The sequence below is a fragment of the Lutra lutra genome, chromosome 7 (genome assembly GCF_902655055.1).
Source record: "Lutra lutra chromosome 7, mLutLut1.2, whole genome shotgun sequence".
NCBI lineage: Eukaryota > Metazoa > Chordata > Mammalia > Carnivora > Mustelidae > Lutra > Lutra lutra.
Window position 1 is genome coordinate 449653 of NC_062284.1, and position 16504 is coordinate 466156.

Sequence of the window (16504 nt, forward strand, 5' to 3'; positions counted from 1 at the left end):
GCGCCTGAGGGCCCGCCCCGCGCCGCGAGGCCGGGATGCGAGTACCCAGTGCAGGGCTCGCCTCGCGGGTGCGCCCAGCCCCGGTGAATGGGCGCCAGGCCCACCGCACCGCATCCCCGCGTCACGAAGTCTTCCGCAGCCCAGCGCCCCGGCCCCGCGCGTCTTTAGCCTTGGCCCCGCCCGGCCCGACGTCCAGGTCCCGGCGGCCTCCAGTCCCACGTCTCGCCGGGAGGGAGGGCCCGGCCCCGCCCAGTCGGATGTCCTGGCCCCGCCCCGCTAGTGGTCCAGGCCCCTCCTGGCCGGAAGTCTCGTCCCCGCCCACCACAAACCTTGACCCCGCCCAGCCGGTGGTCCTGCCCCCCCTCGCCCGGAAGTCCCCCCGCCTTGCCGGAAGTCTCGGCCCCACCTGGCCGGAAGTCCAGGCCACGCCCGCCGGAAGTCTTGGCCACGCCCGGCCGGAGGCGGGAAGAGGCCGGAGAGCGTCTCCCGCGGCCGGAGGAGGCGGCCCCTGACGGGGTGGGCCGGCGGCCGCAAGACGGGGCGGAGTCGCCCGGCCCCCTCGGCACCGCTCGCGGTCGCGCTCCCGCCTCCGGCTGGCCGCGGGGCTGCGGGGCTGCGGGGAGGGTCGCGGTGGCCGCGAGCTCGGGCTCCGGCGCCCGGGCGACGGTGCGGCGGCCGCCATGGGGAACAAGCAGACCATCTTCACGGAGGAGCAGCTGGACAACTACCAGGTGAGCCGGCGCCCGCCCTCCTCTGCTCTCCGCGCCGCGTGCGGGCTGGAGACCCTGCCTCTGCTTCAGCTCCAAGCGTGACCTTGGGCCGTGACCTCGAGCCTCAGTTTCCCCACCCTCGCGTTGAGAGCGCTTTCCCGTGGGGGGATGCTCGTCGGCGCGCTCGCCCGCCTTCAGCCGCCTTGCTCTGGGCCCCAGCCTGGCGCGACCCCTGCCCCAGCCGCCTGCCCGGCGCCCACCTTGGCACGGAGCTGGCGGGTCATCAAACGCGGGCTGGAGGGAGGGTCCCCATCCCAGGAAGCAGCCCAGGAGAGTGGGGTCCTGTCCGGGTCGGGAGTGAGGTGCAGCTGCCCGCGAATGCAGTTCTGAGTTGGGGGCGTCTTGTTTATCCGTAGGGGTCCTTCCCGCTGGTCCAGCGTGGAGGTAGTTGCTGCAGGAAGGTGGGCGGGTACCAGTCCACATCTCGTGGTCCCCAGCCCCCAGCAGCTACCCCTAAGACCCTTCCAGGACCTCCTGCCTACAGAGTCACGGAACTGTCCAGACCAGGTGTCCAGAGCCCTCCCACCGGGGGCGCAAGACGCCGGCGCAGAATGGGGTTCCAGAGGAAGGCCCAGCCCTGAGCCGTGGGGGCCCTGGCCAGCCTCCCAGGCCCCTTCCCTGCTCTGCCCACTTCAGCCACCCCAGACTCTGCACAGCAGCCGTGACACGCCAGCTCTCTCTCCCTCCCTTTGCCCGCGTTCTTCCTCCTCCAAGGCCCAAGCAGTGCCTCTTACCCCATCCCCCCGGGCAGGGGGCCCTGGTTGTGCTGTGGGAGCCATGAGGCCGCTGCCGCCTTCCCCAGCAGTTAGTTTGGTGGTGGGCTGGGCCTGGGAGCCCTGTGATGTGGGCGGAGGGAAAACAAAGGCCCCGACCTCCAGTGATGGTTGTCGGCTGCACGTGAGGCCCTGAGCAGGCGCAGGGAGCCGCAGTCATGGCCCGGCTGCCGGTACCGGGCACTGGAACGGGTCCCTCACAGCGGGTGCTTTTCAGCCCCGTTTCACAAAAGAGTAAACAGAGGCTGAGGCACCGGTCAGGGCTCTAGCCCACGGCTCTCTGCATTTGTTTGGGGGCACGGACTGTGTGTGCTCTTGGTCTCGCAGGCTGCCCAGCCTCCTGAGAGGCCCTGAATGTGGCCGGCTCCTGGGGAGGGCCCTGGTGGTGGCGGAACACCGGGGAAGAGGGGCTTTCGCTTTGCAGGATTCAGCGAGTGCCTCACTTGTGCAGGGGGCATTCCAGGGGCAGGGGGCCACGTGGTCACCGGCGATTAGTAGCTACACTGTGCCCAGGAGTGAAGAGTGGCCCGGTGTGGCTGGGAGCCTGGGTTTCCGTGCAGACCGGCAGGTATTGGGTTACGCTTCTGAGCCAGGCCCAGGGCTGGGTTGTGATCCCGCCACAGCCAGGCAGCCTGGGCGAAATGAGAGCCGGAGGGACCTGAGAGCCCCCAGCCCCCTCCCTCGGCTGTCCAGCCAGTCAGGGCCCCAGTTGCAGCCACCCACCCGCCCCTCTCCATCTGCAGAAACCTGAGAGCCCCAGCCCTCTCCCTCAGCTGTCCAGCAGCCCCTCGCCGGCCAGGGCCCCAGTTACAGCCTTTTCCACCTTCGCCCTCCCCCTCTGCAGGTGCCAGTGATGCCCAAGTTCAGGTTTCTCTCCAGTCTTCTCTGCCTTCTTGATCAATCGATCCCTCCCCCAGGCCTCTCCCTCACCAAAGCAGGGCTCCCTGCCTTCCCCAGAACCCACCACTGCCGCTCCGTCCTGGCTCTCTGCTTGCACTCAGGCTGCCCACCATTTCAGCCCTGAGCAAGTCCTGTAACTCTCCTGGGAACCCTCCTCTGTCTCCGCCTAAGGATCCAAAGCAAGACCAGAATTTGAATGTTGTTACAAAACCTTTCCTTTGCGACACCACCAGCCTACTCAGAACCCTGAGAAGCTTTTAAGGTTCCTGCCACATTCACCCCCTGGGGACTGCTTCCTGCCACAGGCTTCAGGCAGATAAGTCTGCAGGAGCAGCAGCAGACGGTCGGGGGTGTGTGGCTTCACGGCAGCTGTGCTGGTGCTCAGAGGCAGGCGCGGTTAGGGGAGGCAGGGTCAGCTTCTTCACGGACACCTTCTGCAGCCAGCGGGAGGGTTACGTGCAGAGGCCTGGTTCCTCATCCCATCTGCACGTATTCAGCACCTGTGGTGCGCAGGGCATCAGCACGCACAGCAGGAGCAGGACGTGGTCACGGACAGTGGTCCTGGGTGGACCCTACAGCAGCAGGCCACGGTCAGGAAGCACAGAGGCCCGAGCTGCAGTCAGCCCTTCTGGGCTGCATGTACAGCTAAGAGCACATCATCAACTTCACAGAACCTCAGTTTTCCCATCTATAGAATGGGGAGGTGGTAATGCCTCTCCCCCTGGCCCCCCATCGGCTAGTGGTGAGGACTGAACAGAATTGGATAATCGGAGCCCCACGGACCAGGCCCAGTCGAGGTGTGGCTCAGCCTGGGATGTGCATGCAGGCATCAGAGTAGCTTTGAAACGGATGCCTGGCTCTAGCCCTGGGGATTCTGCTTTAATGTTCTGTTCCTTGCTGCTGCTGGGGCTGCTGCTGGGGCTAGAGCTAGTGGTGGGGCCAGGACGGGGCTGCTGGGAGAGGGCACAGGAGGTTAAACAGCTCCCCAGCTGACTCTGCTCTAGAGCTGAGGCCCTGGAGTTAGCAAGCATCAGCACCACTGAAGCTGGAGGATCTAAAAATGCAGATTCCTCTCCCCCCCATCGAGTTTGTGACTCAGTAGGTCTGGAGTGGAGCCTCAGAGGCGGGTGCTGCCCGTCCAGGCACCATACCTTGAGGACCATTGAGGGGGACGGATGTAAGTGGTTTGATAAGGGACCAGGATCATGTGAGAAACTTTTGCATCTTTGCCTGTAGGGCCCTGGGTCAGGACCCACATACTCTTCAGCCCAGGGCGGAGGAGCGAGGAGAGGAAGAGAGGCTAGGCCAGGGCACAGAGTCCAGAAGCCAGGGCGTCTCCCCATGGGTGGTGATGCTGACACACCCACCAGGCTGGTTGGGAGAGCCTTGGCCCTTCTCACTGGGCACCTTCAGGCCGCAGAGCCAGCCCTGGGGCTGAGGGGGGTCTGTATCTGGACGACTCAGCTGGGCGGCCTTTGGGACCTGCTCCTGAGATCTGGGGGCTTGAGGAAATCTGTCCACACAGTCACCGCCTGTGTCTGGGGCCTGCAGGACAGGGCATTCCCTCTGCATGCTTGTTGGGGTGGGGGGCAGACAGATGAGCTAGGGCCTACAGCAAAGCCTAGCCCTCCAGGAGAAGCTCCTAGAAGGCCAGCGCAGCATGAGGGCTCTTAGTCCAACTCTTGGGTAGCAGCGTGTGGCTCAGAAGGACAGACTGACTACGTGTGGCCTGGAGATGCCCGCCAGCTCCCCCTCCTCAGCTCTCCCAGAGGTGCCCAGTGGGACTGTCCTCAGTGTGCGGTCCAGCTGCTTCGGTGCTTTCAGGTCCCATCTGAGGCAGCAGCCGCAAGCCCCTCGTCGGCCCGCTCTGCACAACCTACTGCCTCGGGGTGTCCGGGCTCTAAAGAGCCTCAGGGGCCGCCTGCCCCCATGGGCAACAGCGGGCAAGGGCAGAGGGTCCGGACCGCAGGGGTGAGCACAGGAGCCTTCTGCTGCTGGGATCTCTGCGCCGCTGTACTTCCCACCATGGCCTGGCCTGGTAACCGACCGCGTCACGGGGCAGGACAGCCAGAGCAAGGGGGAGACGGCTGAGCGGAGTTTATGACCAGGAGACCTTAGGACCCATGTGCTACCCCCACCCTGAGAAACACCTGTCTGAGGGTCCCTCTCGGCCTCCGCCCTTGATTCTGCCCAGGTGCCACCAGCCCCTCCCTGCCCGCCTGCCTCCTCGCCCGTACTACCCCACACCCCAGCCTCCCTGTGTGACCCCAGCTCTTCTGGTGGCTTCAGAGGTCAGGGAGATGCTGGGGTTTCCCCAGCCTGTGGCCCTCGGACTCCCCTCTCTGCGCTAAGGCTAAGGATGGCGTGCCGCTACAGCTGAGGCCCTGTGGCCCTTGCTCCGAGCTTGTCTCCCAGCCCCTCTCCTTGCTGTCCCGCCGGGCAGTCTGCACCTCGGTGACCTTTCCATCTGCCCATGAATGCTCCTCAACACCATGTACACAGTTCCCCCGGCCAGGACAGAAGCTTCGGGAAGCAGCGGCTCTTGGCCAGGGGCGGAGCAGGCGGGGAGGAGCGGTATGAGTCTGTGAGATCCCGAGGGAGAAAAGAACCTGGGACTTGCAAGGGACTGTGTGTGTGTTTTCCCTTTGCAGGACTGCACCTTCTTCAATAAGAAGGACATCCTCAAGTAAGTGCGGCTTCCGTTCGCCCCAGGCACGGGGACCGGGGCAGGGCTGGGGCCCTCGCGTGGGCTGGCTGTGCTAGCTGGACCTGAGGAGGAGCGTGGTGAACTCAGGCTGCGGTGAACTCGGGAGCTTGCCCCGCCTGCACCCACACCCCCTGCCGGGAAGCGAGCCTCTCCGCCGCTCTGGTCCTGCACACTAGGCGCCATGGTGGGTGGTTCCAGGCTCTTTCACTTAATCCTCACCGTGACCTTGTAAGAGGAGAACGCTTTTATTGCCACTTGGCAGGTGCGGCTCAGCCGTCGGCCAGAGTCACAGAGCCAGGCACTGAAGACCCGGCCTCCTCCCGCAGGCCCCTTGCTCTGTCCCCGTGGCCTGGCATCTGTCTAGTAGGCTTGCCGCCCCGACGGCCCTCTGGCTCCGGCTCTGACGGCCTCCTGCTCCTGGGAGGTCCAGAAGTCAAGGCCATGGCCTGCATCCCCGCACCACCCCTGAGCTGCCCTCCCAGGGCTCTTCCCTTTCTTTGGGCTTTGATGGGAGAGATGAAGGGTTCGGCAGCTGAGAGCCCCAAGGCCAGACAGCAGCTTCCAGGCGGCATTAAAAGCCAGCAGGGTGGCAGGGCTGCTTTCCCTGGGCATCGATGGGCAGGCTGGTATAGAGCCTGGAACAGCGAGCTGTGCTTTGTCACTGTCCTGACCACTCTGCTCGGACAGGCAGTGTCCTTTCTCCTCTGCCCAGGCTGCTCTTCCAGCCTGTCCTCTGGCTAGACAGGGACACCCACGTCCACCACCGTGGAGAGGCAGGGTGAGGGGGACAGGCCCCAGGCTGTGGCATCAGCAGACCGGGGCTGCTCCCGCTTGCTGGCTCTGTGGTCTTGGGCAAGCCGTGAGCCTCACCGAGTCTCCATCCCTCCCGTAAAGTGGGGACCGCAGGGCGTGCCTCTCTGCGGGCTGACAGGCAGGAGCAGCAGGGCATGGTGTTCAGAACATGGGATTTGGTCTGTGGCCTGAGTGATGTATGGGGTGAGGTCACCGGGGGCACTTCTCCCCTTTCAGAGCTCTCAGCCCAGACCCTCGTGGAAGCCTGGCCACGTCTGTTCTCTGCAGGGGACCCACATCCACGGCGTTCACATGCAGCCGCTCGGCGTCTGAGGCCCATGGCCATCTCTGCTCCAGCAGCAGGCGCTTGTCCCCGCCACTGGCCGCTGCTTCTCCACGTTCTCTGCTCACCACGGTCCTGTGCACCCTTCACACCCAGCGCCACGGTCAGCTGCTCCATGAGCGCCCCCTGCTGCCGCACCCCTGCCACTGCCCTTTCAGTGTCCTGGGGCCTCTGGGGGCTCCATGGCTCAGGTGGTCGGGCCCCTGCGAGGCTGCAGTGGGCCAGGACCCAGGTCCCCCCTGCTCTTGTTGGGCACATGTTAGTCACCAGCAAGGCCTGGGGTCCAGACAGGAAAAGGACCCCACCCCCCACCCTTGGCAGCTGGGTGCCCTCCCTGGTCCTGACTGCTTGCTCTGGTTCATCCAGCTTTCCCACAGTGGTCTCACCCCCTGGGGACCCGAGGGGCCAGATGCTTCTGCGGGGTGGTCTTGCCAGCAGGAAGATGGCCCAGACGGCACAGGTGCAGAAACCCCGGGGTCTGCTAGGGAGTGGAGATCACCGTGCAGATAGCTCCGTCCCAGTTTTGGTGCCTTTGCTGGGCCCCAGCCCGGGCTGGCGGGACATACCAAGGCCCCACTATGCCTGCCAGAGGAGACCCCCCCCCCAGTCTCAGTCATGCACTGATGGCCCCAGTCGGGCCACAAGTCCTGTAAATCATGGCACCTGTCACTGGCATCTGTCTAGTAGACTAGCGGCCCCTGACGGCCCTCTGGCTCTGGCTCTGATGGCCTCCTGCTCCTGGGAGGTCCAGAAGTCAAGGCCATGGCCTGCATCTCCGCACCACCCCTGAGCTGCCCACCTGGGACTCTTCCCTTTCTTTGGGCCTGTCACTCGTTGCCTTGCCGCGGATCCAGGCTCTTCAAGCCATGTTCTAATTTGTATGTTTGGCAGCTATGGTTTGGGTATTGTCTTAATTTACTTACTGTTCCTGGCGAGCTAGCCCCAAATGTGGACCTCCGGCCAGTCCACAACTTCCAGAAGAATCCATCCCTCCCGGTGCTTTCCAGTGCCATCTGTCGTGGACTGCCCTTCTGTAGATGGGCGCTGTCTGCGCCCCCGGGTGACCTGCTGTTCTTGTCAGCTGTCTCACACACGGGGGGCAGACAGCCGCAGAGGCCTCTGCTCCAGGCCCGCACCCACTCTCCTGCCTTCATCCTGCCCGGCGGACTTCTGAGTCCGGTCGGCACACTCTTGCATGACCCTGTTGCAGACCGGTTAAGGTTGTGGTCGCTGTGTGGGAAAGCGGCACTTACCCCACCACCTGAATGTTTTCTTTTTTTTTTTTTAATTTTTTTTCTTAATATTTTATTTATTTATTTAACAGAGATCACAAGTAGGCAGAGAGGCAGGCAGAGAGAGAGAGGGGGAAGCAGGCTCCCCGCTGAGCAGAGAGCCCGATGCGGGGCTCAATCCCAGGACCCTGAGATCACGACCTGAGCCGACGGCAGAGGCTTTAACCCAGTGAGCCTCCCAGGCGCCCTTGAACGTGTCCTATCTTTTTACACACTTTGAGTTTATTTCATACTTCGTTGTTTTGGTGGCGGTTTTCCCCCTAATTGTGAATTAGGTCTTTTATATCTAATTTTTGAATAGGCAGATGACGGAACGTAGAAAATTATTTGGCACTGGATGGCTGCTGAGCCATTTCTCATTGGTAGCTTTTAAACTGACGATTTTTGGTTTTGGCAAATAATTTGCCTCTTCCTTTCCAGTACTTCCATACTCCGCCTATTTCCCTGACTGGTCGCGGAACCCACTGCTCTCAGGCAGATGCTGTGTGACGACAGTGACAGTGGGCGTCCCACACTCCTGGGGTCTCTGCTAGGTCACTGTTTAAGTATGGGGCTGGGCACTGGTGTGAAGCAACCCTTTATTTCTGTTTTACTAAGCATAGGAAGCTTTATTATTGATAAAAATTAATACTTCATAAATACTTGTGTTCATAAACACTCTACAACTTAAAGCCGTAGGGCAGTGGGTTTGGTAGGAAGTGGCAGCCCGCCCCATCTTCTCGTTCCCGTGTGCCTCCATCGTGCAGGCACCGTCAGTGTGAACACGGCATGCGTACGTCTGGGGGTCTTTCCCGTGTTCTTACAACCATCCATTCGTAAATGCAGCTGCCAAGTTAATAAAAATGTTTTTTTTTTTTTAAGATTTTTTTTTTTTATTTATTTGTCAGAGAGAGAGGGAGAGAGAGCAAGCACAGGGAGACAGAATGGCAGGCAGAGGCAGAGGGAGAAGCAGGCTCCCCGCCAAGCAAGGAGCCCGATGTGGGACTCGATCCCAGGACGCTGGGATCATGACCTGAGCCAAAGGCAGCTGCTTAACCAACTGAGCTACCCAGGCGTCCCAATAAGAATGTTTTTTAACCTATTGCTATGACGTGGGGTCCCAGATTTTCGGACACCCATGCATTCCTGGCAGGAATCCTCCGTGGTCCGAGTGCTTGAAGCTTCCAACTCCGTTGGACTTGATGTAGGCGCATCTTGTAAGATTCTAGCACCTGTGTGTGCATGCTTGTCGGCCTGTCCTGGATGCTGCCCGTGGGGTTCAGAGGACAGGGTTCTTGCTTTCTGAGATAAGTGGGGAGGCTCTTCCTGTTTGCCCTGCATGCTGAAGCACACCCCACGGGGCAGGGGTCCATCGTGCCGAAGTCTCCAGGAGCTCAGCAGGCCCTACATTGGGACAGGGTAGCAGGGATGCACTTCCTTGTTCCGAGTTTCTCCCACAGTGATTCAGCCTTCCCAGTTCTCTTCAAGTTTTCCTAAAAAGAAAGAGAAAAATGGCCATGTCACTTTGTCCTAGAGTCAGGGTGGAAGTTGCCCCCCCCACAGGGGGACACGGCACCTGCCAGCCCTGCGCCCCTCTCCCCAGTTCCCCCTGGTGGGGGGCAGCTGAGGGCCCGCTGGCTTCTGTAGCGCCATCCTTTTTGAGCCCCACATGTGAGGACAGTAGGACAGTCCCCATTTTCTGTTAGGGAAGTTGACTCACCCCGGGGTCAGACCACCAGCCAGCGAGGTGCGGGCTCCAGCCACCACCTGACTTGACCCCATGTGACCTTGGAAAGGTCAGGTGATGCCCAGGAGGACACAGCATCAGGCCCCAGCATGTCAAGGGTCGAGGGCCAGGGTGCGGGGCATAATGTGACAGTTGGAAGTTGAACACACTGTCGAGTACTCCACCCCAGCTGCCTCAATTGGGGTATGGAAGTCCTGGCTCCGTGTTTGGGGACAGTAATTCCGAAAGCAAGAGCAAAGAAAGCCCTTGAGTGCACCCGGTGGGGAGTTCGGCTTGGTCCAGTCACCCCACTGTCTGCTCGCGCACCCCCAGCCAGGGGATGGGCCTCAGCTTGTCTCCCTCCAGCGCTGTGTCCCTAAGCCACAGAGCCTCGTTGTGATTTCGGGATGTTTATGGGAACCTGTGGCTGGCAGGGCAGGCTCGTGGCCCTTTGCTCTGCCCATGCCCTGCGCGGACTCTGAGCCAGGTGCTGATGGGCTGGGAGGAACCCTATGGTTGGAATCCGGAGGGCCTTGGGTTCAAGTCTGGGCCCCACCACTCACTGGCTGGTGTGCTGGGTGGAAACTTAACCCTCGAAGCCTCAGTTTCCTCCCCGGAAACTATGGAGAGGGTGACACCTGCGTCTTGGGGTGGTGTGAGAGTGACATTGAGTCGTCCACACGGGGCACTGACCCGCCGCAGGGCACGGAGTGAGCGCTTGCTAGACAGAGCTGTCGTCACCTGGGGGAGGCAGACGCACACTTTCCACGCTCTGCTGGAGAGGTCTGGGTGGCTGTGCTGACAGGCCTGCCACAGGGTCCACCACTTACAAGCAGTCCTGGCTTTGGGGGAGCAGGGCAGGTGTGGCCAGGAGCTCTGGGGCCACTTTGATGCCACTCCCAACAGTCCTGGGCCTCACCTTGGGCAAGGGACCTGCCTCAGTCCCTGCTCAGTGCCCCGACACTTGTCCCCCATAAGTTGTACTTGTCTGGGCCTGGGAGTTGGGGGCTATTATCTGCAACGTTAGGGGCGTAGACACAGAAACATAGGGCAGAAGAGGCCCAAAGAGCCAGGGAAGGGCCTCCACCTGAGTGCTAGGCCGCCCAGGGAGGTGCGAGGAGGTCCCACACGGCCCAGGGTCCACAGGGGCTTCTGTGGATGGGGGTGGGGGTGGGGGAGGCTGGCAGCTCTTCCAGAGACCGGGCCTCGCAGCCTGGCTTGAGGCTGGGGCAGCCAACAGCCCAGGCCTTAGCAGCTTTGGGGCGGGGGCAGAACTGTGAAGAGCTCCTGGTCTTTGTTCCTGCTATGGACCCTGAGAGTTGTAGTTGGGGGGGTCCTAGACAGATGGCTTCTAACCTCCTCAGGCCTCGGTTTGCTGAGCTGTGAGCTGGGCCTGCAGTGTACCTGCATGGCCCAGGGGAGAATTAAACGAGGGGACGTGCCTAGCACACAGAAGGCCCTTATGGGAGCCCAAAAGGGGAGCACAAAGGTCTGGTTGTGGACCCCGCAAGTGGGGCCCGGCCTGTGGGGGACGGTGCAAGGGGCCAGGACACGACCTGGTTATTGGCACTGGGGTCTGGGCAGAAGTGGCCTCCCTCACAGGTCCCAGCCCTGTGGGCAGAGCAAGGGCCGGGGTGGGGGAGTGTGTCATGCACAAGACTGGGGTACAGGGTGGGCAGCACCGGCCACTGGGGGCTCCGGGGTGCACCCCTCCAGCTCCTCCCCTCTGCCTCCCTCGCAGGCTCCACGCGCGGTTCTACGAGCTGGCCCCCAACCTCGTCCCCATGGACTACAGGAAGAGCCCGGTTGTCCACGTGCCCATGAGCCTCATCATCCAGATGCCGGAGCTCCGGGTACGAGCCAGGCTGCTGCCGCTGGGAGGGGGGCCGGGGCGCAGGCAGCACACGCCCCCAGACCCCGGCTGAGGCTGCTCTGCCCTCCGGGGCTCGCCTGCTCCGTGCCTGCCCGCTCCCCTGCACTCTGAATGCACGGGCTCGCGTGCGGGGGTGGCGCGGGGGCTGCGCTCACTCGCCTGCCCCTTGTGCGATGGCCGGGCGGCTCTTCAAGGCAGAGCTCGTCTGCTTTCTTCTTTTGTAAGATTTTATTTATTTTCTTGAGAGGGAGTGAGCGAGCAGGGGGAGAGGGACGAGCAGACGCTGAGCGCAGAGCCTGGTACGGGGCTCCATCTCGTAGCCCTGAGATCGTGACCCAAGCCCAGTCCAACTGTCCCACGCTTAACTGACAGAGTCCCCAGGTGCCTGCTTGTGTCTGCCCTTGTAGACGGCTCTTCTGTCTCCGCCTCGTCTGGCTTTGGCCTCTCGCCTCAGGTCACCCCCCACCACCCCTTCTCAGACCTGCCGATCTTGTCAGAAGGCCGCTTAGGGTCAGCAGGTCTGGGTGGAGGGGGCGAGATTCCGTTCGCCCGCGGACGCTGCTGGACCTCAGACCACATGTATGTTTGACGGGAAAGTTTCAATTTCATGAGTTCCTGGCCTGTAATGCAACCAGTGCCCGCCAGGGGAAGGGAGACTGGTGTTCAGGGCACAGCTGCATCCCGCTGTGGGATGTGGCCAGGAGCCCCTGGCCAGGCCCTAGATGTGTGACTCAGGGTCAGGGCACCATGTGGCGTCCTTTCTGGTCTGTGTTCCAGTTGTGACCTCTATCCCGAGGGGCAGTGAGGCCCAGGCTTGGCCCTGGCATGTGCCTGCCAGCCTAGAGAATGGCCTGAGCGCCGGCCCGGAGGTCACTGCAGGGGCATGGGGCACTCTGGCCGCCACGCAGGTGGTTTCTGGGTCTCCTTGGCCCGGCACAGAGTGGGGACTTCAGGAAGAGGGAACCCCGGAGACCTGGGACCAGAGGACGGAGTTGGGGTGTGGCTCCCAGAGTGGGAGGCCCCCGAGCAGGCTGACAGTGGCCTGGGCTCTGACTAGCCCCCCGAGTCTTGCCGTTTGTCCGCCTCTTTCTCTGAGCCTTGGGGGCCCCACTTCTGCCTCCCATGACCTTGGCCTGACCTGGCGTAGCCCAGGGCTGTCTGAGACAAGAGGGTGTCTGGTGAGCACAGCTTGGCCTCACCAGCTCCATGCTCGTCTGAGAAACATGACCCGAGGAACCCAGGCGCCTGGCCACATACAACCCCCCCCAACCCCCATCACGCTTTATTCATCCCCTCACACACTGGCTGAGCTGTGCGGGCGGCCGTGGGGGTTCACTCGTCCGAGGCCACACAGGCCTAGCGGTCTCCCTGGAGTCCGTCCAGTACCCTGCGCCCACACGACTGCTGTGGCTGTTTCCTGTAGGAGAACCCCTTCAAGGAAAGGATCGTGGAGGCTTTTTCTGAGGACGGCGAGGGGAACCTCACCTTCAACGACTTTGTGGACATGTTCTCTGTGCTGTGCGAGTCGGCTCCACGGGAGCTCAAGGCTAACTACGCCTTTAAGATCTACGGTGGGGGCCTGGGGTGCCGGGGGAGTCCTGGGGGCGGGGGTGGTGTTTGGGGATGTGGGGTCCTGGGGGCTGTCAGTGGACACCACAGTGGAGGCAGGCATGCCCAACAGACGGAGCAGCAAGGAGGTGCCAGGCCTCCAGGAGCAGAGACCCGGGCGGTGTGAGCCCAGGGAGGCTGCAGGTCAGGCTGCAAGGAGCCGGCCAGGGAGCTTGGACCAGGCACCTGGGGCTCTGGGGCACCTGGGGTTCTGGGGCCGCTGTGGGCTTCGGGGTACCTGGGGCTCTGGGGCCGCTGCAGGCTTCGGGGCCGCTGCAGGCTTTGGGTGGTGGACGTATGCGCCAGAGGCCAGGGGCTGGAGAGGGCACCTGGGCCAGGCAGCGGGGCTCCCGGGGCCACGGTCACACCAGGCCCCAGAGGAGAGAACTTAGCACAGCTGGCCCGTACCCCCATGGGGACACCCAGTTCCAGGGCGGGGCTGGGCCTGAGCTACAAGAGACCTTGTGTGTCCCAGCACCTTTGACCGCCTGTGGCTCCCGGCCTCTCGGACTTTTTCCTTTTGTAGCCACCGTGCTGCTCTCAGAGGCCTGGTCTTGGCGCACGCAGCACCCCCTGTGTGTGTGTCAAAGCACGGCCCACCCTCCCCCCACCACGCCCCGCTGCACCCGCCACGCTCTAGCCTTGGACCCCTGGCACTGCGCGTGGGGCATGCTGCTGTCTGCCAGTGAGGGTCCTAGGGGCAGGTGCGGACAGATTCGGGGGGATCCAGACTCTGCTGCCCCAGCTGTGGGACAGAGTGGAAAGGCCAACTGGGACACGGGCTTTGGTGTTGGGGAGAGTCACGTCAACGGTCACCCCCCTTCCTGGGCCTCGGCTCCTTCCCATCAAAGGGGCACAGGCATCCAGCCGGCCGGGCAGGCGGCTCATCTCTGCAGAGCTTTCTGGACGCCCCTGCGGGAGCCGAGGGAAAGCCCACCAGTGCCTGCCCACCAGTCCTGAGATGGGCCGTGCAGGTACCTGTTTAGGGGCTGGGCTCAGGGTCCAGCCCTGACCAGGGGTATCCCTTTGGGTCATGTGCCCTCTGCAAGACCCTGTTTCTTCACATGTTCATGACCTGGACCCCACCAATCCGCTGCATGGGTGGTGGCAGGAGGCAGAGCCCCTGCCATTCCCACGGGCCGCCGCACTCCTCATCCCTGCCATTCGTGTCAGGGTGCGGCCAGTGGCGGGGTCCCTGCAACCTAGAAAGTCCCCGAGAGGTGGTGTTTGATCTGAAACCTAAGGACAAATGGGAATTTGCTGGACAGATGAGTGGGAGGGGTGGAGATCTGGGAGCCCTGCTGGACGCGGTGTGCAGGGTGTCGGGGTCACTGCTGCGAGCCAGGTGGCTGTACTTGGGGCAGCGGTAGTGCCGTCAGCCAAGTAGATTGGAGCCATGCGCCCCCCTCTGTGCACGGTGACCAGCCTGGGCCTCCCTCTGAAGGCTCCCAAGTCTCCTGACCACCGCCACGCCTGGCAGGGGGCCTGCAGGAGGCCACATGGTGCCGTTGGGAGAACGTGGCCACAGTGGGTGAGCACTTAGCGGCAAACACACCTGTCCTGACTCCCCTCTGTGCAGCCCTCTGCCCTTGGCTCGGTGGCTTGGCCTCCTGGGCCTCAATTTCCTCTGCTCCAGCGGGAGCACAGGGCCCACTGCGGGTGGAGCCAGAAGGGCCCAGTTTCCCAAGCCTCAGACTCAGACTTGGAAGGGTCTTGGGCCAGGTTTGGACCTAGGACCATCACGGGGTCTTACGGGGTCATGAGTGTCAACTCCTCGGATGTGCTGTTCGGCCTGGGCCTGGGCACTGGGGGCGGGACATCGTGGGGAGCCCCGGCCTGAGCACCCCTGCCCCCGCCTGCAGACTTCAACACGGACAACTTCATCTGTAAGGAGGACCTGGAGCGCACGCTGGCGCGGCTCACCAAGTCAGAGCTGGATGAGGACGAGGTGGTGCTCGTGTGTGACAAGGTCATTGAGGAGGCCGACCTGGACGGCGACGGCAAGCTGGGCTTTGCGGACTTTGAGGACATGATTGCCAAGGCTCCTGACTTCCTCAGGTGAGGATGGGCGGCTGGGGCTAGGGATTCCGGCAACAGCTGGGCCCCCGCCCACCCGCCCTCCCCGGAGGTTGGCTGTGTCCTTCACATCCTCCTATGGGACCGTGCCCTGGGCTGGGGGCCAGTGGGATTTTTGCTGAGGGACCCTTCCTCTCTTTCTAGCACCTTTCACATCCGGATCTGAGAACACTGGTGAGGGTGCAGGGGCCCTGAAGCTGACCCTCTGGCTGTCCTGTCTACATGAGCGCGACCTCCAAGCTGCCCGGAATGGAGGCGGTGGCCTCTGGGGTTAGACCCACCAACATTTCCTCGGCCCTTTCAGCAAAAAAATCCTTAACCAGGGAAGGGGGGTGTGGGGAGCAGGGCCCTGCCACAGGCCATCCATCTGGGCCCCCAAGCCCTCCAGACCCCCATCCTCTCCACGTCAGAAGTGGCCCCACTAGGAGGGGACAGCAAGACCTCACAGGGCAAGGGCTCCAGATGTGTCCCAAGTCCTGGGCGGGTGTTCCGGTCACCCAGGGCAAAGTGAAAAGGGAAAAGAGGACAAGGTTTCATGAGCTATGCAGTCTTTCTCCAAAACTCACGGCTGGGCTGCCCCCCCGGCCCCCCCAATGTGAAATTGTGTGGACAGTGGGCCAAGGGCTCTGTCCCTGTCCCTGGCTCTGAGGCCTGGGCATCCCATGTTCTGTGCCACCCCCCCAAGATGTGGAATTCTCACTGGTGCGTGCTGTCCACACATTTGTGAATTCCTGGTAGTAAAGCAATTTGACGTCCCTGTGCTCTCTCTGCCGACGTTAAGACGGGCTCAGCGGTCCCTTTCTCCTGCTCCTTAAAATCCCACAGTGAGTGGGTCACCTCGGCCCAGCGTTGCCTTCCTGCTTTGGGCACTCAAGTTTATTTCAGTGCTTGTATTTTTGAGAGGGAAACACATTGCCCCGAACCCCCAGGTGAGCCCCACAGGAGACATTAGGTGAGAACCGTGTCCGTTTCCCGTGTGACAGTAGAGCTCGTGGTGAGAACTGACGGAACGCTGACCACGAGTCAGACACGGGGCTGCTTGCCAGGGGCTCTCGCGGGCTCGCTCTTCATGGGGAGAGGCGGCTAAGGGGAGATTCCCCCACAGGTGTGAGGCGGGCCAAGGCCACTGAGGGACATGGGTAGGCAGGGTGGGGGCCACAGTGCTCCTTCTGGGGACGGTCAGTTTGTTTTCTACCTCTGGGGGCTGTGGGCGGGGAGCAGAAGACAAGCTACTCACCCTTACACAGTGGGGACGTGGGGGACAAGGGCAAGTGGGACAAAGCAGGAAGGACCCTGGGGGATGGGGATCCGGGAGTGCCTGTATCCAGAGCTGTTGTGTGGGCCTCCTGGTATGAGAGCCACCCCTCGGGGCCAGGACTGGTGGGAGCCAGAGGGCAGGGGAGGGTGACCTTGTCGAACAGATGGGCAGTCCACACCTGACTGGCTCCAGAAATGCACAGGACCTTGTCTCAGGCGGACCCTGGGCAGGCAGACTTGGGGTGTGTGCTGAGGGGCTAACCAGAACCTCAGGCAGCTTACTCCCCCTCTGTAGGCCTTGGTTTCTCCGTCTGCAGCACAGAGGGGTTGGGTGAGGGCCTGGTGGGACCGTGTGGCAGGGCTACAATAAGGCAGGGGGCAGAGAAGGGCCAAGGGAGCCGCTGCTGG

At 62.6% G+C, this 16504-nt stretch overlaps 2 protein-coding genes across 4 annotated transcripts; both read left to right on the forward strand.

The window, feature by feature from the left end:
* The first annotated feature begins 449 nt into the window (after positions 1-449).
* Positions 450-15596, forward strand: CIB2 (calcium and integrin binding family member 2). Of its 3 annotated transcripts, XM_047737801.1 has the most exons (6): positions 451-731; positions 5095-5129; positions 11024-11135; positions 12579-12726; positions 14626-14821; positions 14984-15596. In XM_047737801.1, the coding sequence occupies exons 1-6, from the start codon at positions 681-683 to the stop codon at positions 15003-15005; spliced, it is 564 nt and encodes a 187-aa protein (XP_047593757.1). In that variant the 5' UTR covers positions 451-680; the 3' UTR covers positions 15006-15596. The 3 variants fall into 3 exon arrangements, with proteins under 3 accessions (XP_047593759.1, XP_047593757.1, XP_047593758.1); XM_047737802.1 differs by lacking the exon at positions 5095-5129 and having other exon boundaries at positions 453-731; XM_047737803.1 differs by lacking the exons at positions 5095-5129; positions 11024-11135 and having other exon boundaries at positions 450-731.
* On the forward strand, positions 12826-14070 carry LOC125104897 (uncharacterized). The gene is made up of 2 exons (XM_047737800.1): positions 12826-12959; positions 13030-14070. Exons 1-2 carry the CDS (start codon positions 12826-12828, stop codon positions 13721-13723), a joined length of 828 nt encoding a protein of 275 aa, XP_047593756.1. The 3' UTR covers positions 13724-14070.
* Positions 15597-16504: the final 908 nt, after the last annotated feature.